The 6,246-nt window shown below is 52.4% G+C and overlaps 1 protein-coding gene across 1 annotated transcript; it reads right to left on the reverse strand.

Moving 5' to 3' along the window:
• Window positions 1-1,850: 1,850 nt before the first annotated feature.
• Window positions 1,851-3,181, reverse strand: LOC127312766 (uncharacterized). Its single transcript, XM_051343319.2, has one exon. The coding sequence runs from the start codon at window positions 3,063-3,065 to the stop codon at window positions 2,109-2,111; it is 957 nt and encodes a 318-aa protein (XP_051199279.1). The 5' UTR covers window positions 3,066-3,181; the 3' UTR covers window positions 1,851-2,108.
• Between the last annotated feature and the right edge of the window lie 3,065 nt (window positions 3,182-6,246).

The raw sequence follows: 6,246 nt of genomic DNA on the forward strand, positions 1-6,246 counted from the left end.
ATCCTATGTATTTCGTTTCATATCCTCAGTAAACAATTACAGTAAGATTCAACTCATGTTTTAAGAAATACAAGATTTTTATCCATCATGTTTCCTGCAGGTACTGTCTGTACTTTCCCTCCCAGATGTATCATAAATTTGGTGCTTTACATGTATGAGTAAATAAGCATAAATAACCATCTCTTAAATTTGAAGCGCCATGTTGACATTCAGCACAATGATTACTGCTTAGCAGCAACTGGTATTGTGTTCTAATTAGAACCTAAAGTACTTATAGTGCAGCAGAGAAGCTCACATAAGTAGACTTGCCACATAAAAAATACATATAGTACAGAAAAGTAACAATGAGGTACTCCCTCTGTTCCAAAATAAGTGTCACAAGTTTATCTAGATTCGCATGTATCTAGACGTGTTTTGATGTGTAGATACATGTGAATCTAAACAAATCCGCGACACTTATTCGGGAAGAAGTATAACTAAAGCAGGCTAGATTGAGATATCTAGTACATAAGAGCAGCATCTATATAATGATGTTTCTGATATTATGATGCCAGTAACTCATGCATTAAGCAATGGAGTCCAGTAGAAATTAATAAGAATCCATCTATCACAAACAATACAAATAAAACAAGCATTGTGTGAGTAAAGTGGTTTTCAGTATTACTGAAGCAGCAGGACATATGTACAGAAGCTCTAACCATTGTTCTTGCCATCCAATTCCCAACAAAGAACAGCTACAAGATGTTAATGTACAATTGATGTCTTATTTGGTACTGAACATGTATAAGTAACTGAATCAATAGCAAAGTCTTGAGTTCCATCTATATTGCAAATTTCAAATTCGCAAAGAAATCGAATGTGTCATTATGATTGAGGGGGAGACATAGCATAAACATCACACACTAGCTCCAAAGAAGATAGCATGGACAAATAAATAAACATAGAAGCATTTGCTGGTCTAAATGACTAACAAACGGCAAAGAAAATACTTTTTCTTCACAGAAATGCTATGCCATTTAGATTTCACATTTTCAGTAAGTAATTCTGCTAAGCTTCATCTTGTGTCTCGATAAAAGATGTTTTTCCATCATGTTGCCTGCAGGTGGATTTAGAAGTACTTTGCCTCACAGATGCAACATACATTACATTGCTTATTTGTTAAAACACAAAAGATGGCTTGTTTGGTACAGAACTTGTTAACTAACCAAGAACCAATAACCACCTAATGAGTAACATCTAAATTACAAATCTTGCAAAAAATATGATGTTTCACTGTGATTGAGAGGGACTCACTATGAACATTGCACCCTAGCACTGAAGAAGATAGCATGAGCCAATAAATATACATACGGAGTACAAATTTTTGTTATGCTTTACTTCAAACAAACCGTAAGCCAATTCATTTTCATATTCTCAATGAACATTTGAAGTAAGCTTTAAACCATGTTTTAAAAATAGATGTTTATCCATAATGTTTCTTGCAGGTGGATCCAGCTGTATTTTCCCTACCAGATCTTAAAATTTTTAAGGGCCATGTTGACACTCACCAAAATGATTACTGCATAGCAGCAACTGGTACCGTGTGCTATTTAGAACCTACAGTATTACATATAGTGCAGCAGAGAAGCTCACATGAGTAGCCTCACCAAATAGATAATTACATCTAGTACAGAAGAGTAACACTGAGATTCAATTAAAGCAGACTGGATTGAGATTTCTAGTACAGAAGAGTAACATCTATTGAATGATGTTTGATGTTTCTGATATTATGATGCAAGTAACAAATGTATTAAACAAAGCAGTAGTCCAATAGAAAATAATACGAATCAATCTGTCACAAACAATACAAATAAAAAAGCAGCATTGCATGCGTGAAGTGGTTTTCAGTATTACTGAAGCAGCAGGACAAGCATATGTACAGAAGCTCTAACCAAGTAACCAACCATTGTTCTTACCATCCAATTCCCAATGAAGAACAGCTACACCAACACTTGAAAACCAAAGAAGGTATGACGCTAGTGAGCTCCAAGAATCCTAACCGGGCAGTCAGAGAGTGAGGTTTCTCACTTAACTTCCACGGAATCGCAGCCAAGACATACCGCCCAAGATCATATGTGCATAGGCGAACCCACCGAGGCGCCAGCAGAGCACCGCCTCGCCCGCTGCTTCTCGTAATCGGGGTCATCGGTGGGCAGCTCGTAGCGGCACACGGGGCACGAGTTGCGGATGGCGAGCCACGGGCCGATGCAGTCGCCGTGGTAGAAGTGCGCGCAGGGCAGCCGGGTGGCCAGCTCCCCCTGCACGATCCCGTCCTTGCAGACGGCGCAGCCCTGCGCGGCGTCCTCCCCGCCGATCACCACCACCTGGAGCCGCTCCACCGCTGCGCGGGCAGCAGGCGGCGCGCCCCCCACCGCCGCGTCCACCATGTGGCCTGGCAGCACCTCGAACTCGTCGTCGTCGTCGAGGGTAGCAGGGATCACCTCCTCCCACCCCACGCTGCGGAACATGTCGTCGATCTCCTGGCCCTCGTCGTCGAGGTCGCCGAAGTTGAAGGGCGGCTCGTCGGAGAAGAGGGACTCGTCCCCGCTGTCGATGCCCTCCATCACGCCCAGGATGTCCCGCTCGCTGAAGAAGCCGAACACGTCGGGGTCGACCTCTCCGATCCCTTCGCCGGCTTGGCCTCGGACGGGCCCGGTCCCGCCGGTGCCCACGGGGACGGATGCGTCGTCGGCGGAGTCGGGGATCTCCTCCCAGTCGAGGACGCCGGCGAGGTTGTCGGCGAGGTCCTCCTCGAGGCAGTCCCAGAAGGGCGGGGAGCGGGACGGGGAGATGGCGGTGCGCATGTGGAAGAGGGGCGGGGAGAGGTCGTGGTCGTGGTCGGAGTCGAAGGAGAAGGGGGAGCCGGGGGTCGGGGTTAGGGTTTCGATGTCGAAGCCGGGGGCGATGTCGGAGTGGATGAACTGGTGCTCCTCGTCGGAGAAGGAGAAGTAGGAGGCCTCGCCGAGCGCCCCCGGCCCGTCCTCGTCGATGTCGAGGAAGAACTCGTCGGCGGCGAACGCCGCCATCGGGGGACGCGGCGGCGGAGGAGGAGGAAGGGGAATGGGGCGGGGGTTGGTGGCGCGGCTCGCGCGAGCGACGGGTCGCGTGCGTCGTGTCGTGTGAGGCGTGGCGTCTCCGTCTCGTGTTGCTGAACGCTGGGCAACTGGCCCGACTCACCCACTCCTCACGCCGTCAGCCCATCTGGGGATACGTTTTCGGGTTCATGATACGTACTACCGGTTGCACGCGAACCTAGCCAATGGGCTGGCCCGGCCCAGCCCGGCACAGTGCTTCACGTGCCAACGGGCTCGTTAAGAGCATCTCCACTGGTGCGCCGTATAGCGATCCCAGTGGCGATTTGGGGTTCGGCGTTCTTTTTGGGCCACATAGGAGCATCTCAAAAGTAGTCGGACAGTTTTCGAGTCCGATACAATCATCGGTAGCCCTCTGCCGGCCCCCTACGCGTGGGGTGCTGAACGTGCGCGCCGACACTCCCGTCCACGTAGGATTTCATCCCGCGGGATACTCTCTTGGCAGCCAAACCCAACCATTCTTCACCCATTTTGCCCCCTCCCACCCCTCGGAATCGCCATCGTCACCTCCTCCCTCATACATGGCCTTTGCCGAACCACCCAGAAATTGCCACTGTAGCCAACGTCGACACCTCTGCCATCTCGTACTATCGTGTTGTCGAACCTACCATCCTACTCGGTGTCTCCCCCACTGCCCACAAGGTGTTCGACAAATTGTCGCGATGGACAACGACGCCGAGATGATAGCGGAGTTGTTGACGTAGGATGACCACGCATACAACAAGGGGTACTATCTAGCTGAGGGTATCTATCCAGATTATGTTACATTTGTGAAGACAATTTCAGAACCTACTTCGAAGAAGGAAGCTTATTTTGTGACATGCTTGACATACCAGGAAGCATGTCGCAAGGATGTAGAGCCAATGTTTGGCGTGCTCCAACAACATTTTGCTATTGTTCGGTACCCTGCTCTCACTTGGTCGGAGTCTCAAATGTGGGAGGTGATGAATGTTTGCGTGATCATGCACAACATGATCATTGAGATTGAGCGCGAGTTTGATTTTCAGGGACCTCTTGCGGAGGTTAAGCATGTACTGGCCAAGTTTGCCGCTTTCCTCCAGATGCATGAAGAAATTCGAGATGCTGGTGTTCATACTCAACCAGAATGATCTAGATGCAAGTGCGGGGAGGAAATGCTCCATGATTCATGAACTTGTTGGGTTGTAATTTATTTAATTCTTGTGTGAATAATTTAATTTATATTTTTAAACTTTTTGTGTGGAATAATTTGTATGTTTAAACGCTGTAAATTATTGTTTAAACTATATAAACTATTACAATTTAGTGAAAAGGGAATATCAATTTTTTAGGGCCAGCCGTATAGGGCACACCGGTGCGGGATTGTCGTCCCTAAACTAAGGAGCGGGTGTTGGCGCGCCCCATACAACTGTGACGGCTCACTTGCCGGTGCCCATTTGGGGCGTACTGGTGGAGATGCTCTACTCATGAGCCGTGTCATGCCATCCCACATGCCCCATTTTAAGGCCCGAGCACAACACCGAAGGTAGCCGAGCTAGCCCCCCGGCCCGTTAGGGACTCGAGGCCTGAAAATCATTAACAAGACATCAAGGGAATTGGCTGGTGTGGTGGTTAAGTGGAGGCGTGTGAGGGTAGGGGTCACAAGTTCTGATTTTGTTGGCGTGCTACACGTGGCGAGCGATCGCGTGCCCTCACGGCCGATGCGTAACGGGCCATGCCGGGCTGGCACGCATGCTCCATTTTGTGGCCCTGGTATGGCCCCATAGCTTCATGGGCCATCGGCCCATCACATCACGGGCCGTGTCGAACCTGTATCGGGCTTTTTTCGTGTGTTTCGGGCCGGCCCACTAATAGCACAGCCCATTGCCCAGGTATAGTTTTTTTGAGAATTCGGCAGGTGAGCTGCTCGATATATTAATAGAAGAAGATTTGGCTTAGTTAATCAGGGAAACCGGGCCCAAAAACCATACAGAGAGGCCGAGTTTATGAGGGAAACCGGCCGAAAAAACCGCACAAAAGTCGGGGCCTCATCGCCCACACGAAACGAGACCACCGACGACCAAACACACACCACCAAACCCAGAGCCGCTGCTCCGACGTCCCCTGCTCGGAGGCGAGCCGCAACGCCGCACGGCGTGGACGACCTGTAGCCCAAGCTACCAAGGCGACCACCCGCAGACCACGAACGCCGCGCCAAAAGATCCGGGGCCGCCGCCCCGACTTGCCAGCCACACCGACCACCCCGTCGCGTAGGCCGGGCCGACGAGCTCGCTACCCACGCAGCACGAACACGCCACCCATGCCTTGCAAAACCATGACCACACCCCATGGAGTCATCGCTGCAAGACCATCCGAGGCCGCCGCCTCGGCGCACGTCAACCGTCCGGGGCCGCCGCCCCGGCATCCACCACCCTCGACGACAAGGCAACCAAGCACAACTACCACACATCTACCACACCACGGGGACTACGGACTCCAAAAGCGGCGCCTTCAAGAAGGTAACGGCACAGTGTGTCGCCGCCGCCCGCTCCAAGGAGCAAAGGTTTTCACCCGGAGAACGCAAGAACTCGCGACAGCAGGAGACCAAGCTCCCCGATGAAGCCCTCAACAGGGAAAACGGTACCCAAGGGCACCGCCAACATCGGCACCAATGGTGCGAAGCTTTCGCCTGGAGTGTCAACGCTGCCGTCTGTCGTCAGGCCAGTCGTAGGCCCTGGCAGAAAAGGTGTCCCGCCGAGCAGGGTGCCTTGTTGCCGTCCACCAAACGGAAAAACGGAGCTGGGAGGCGCCCATCGGGGCCCGCAGGGGCCCATCTGAGCCCGCTGGAGCCCATCTGAGCCCGCAGGGGCCCATCTGAGCCCGCTGGAGCCCGCCCAACCGAGCCCCGCGCGCGAGCACCGGCGGCGCACAAGGCAGCGTCGTGCTGGCGAAACCGCGGCCATGCGGGGCGCGCCGTGGCCGGACGACGAGCTGCCGTGCGGCCAAGGCCGGCCGGCCGGATCCCGCCGCCAGGGGGCCACGCGCGAGACGGCTCGGCGTGGACGGCAGCGACGCGACGAGGACGGCGGCGAGCGGGACGGCGGCGGGCCACGCGCGAGACCAGCGCGGACGACGGCGACCTTCGGGCCCGGCATGG

Source organism: Lolium perenne, chromosome 7, assembly GCF_019359855.2.
Source record: "Lolium perenne isolate Kyuss_39 chromosome 7, Kyuss_2.0, whole genome shotgun sequence".
Taxonomy (NCBI): Eukaryota; Viridiplantae; Streptophyta; class Magnoliopsida; order Poales; family Poaceae; genus Lolium; species Lolium perenne.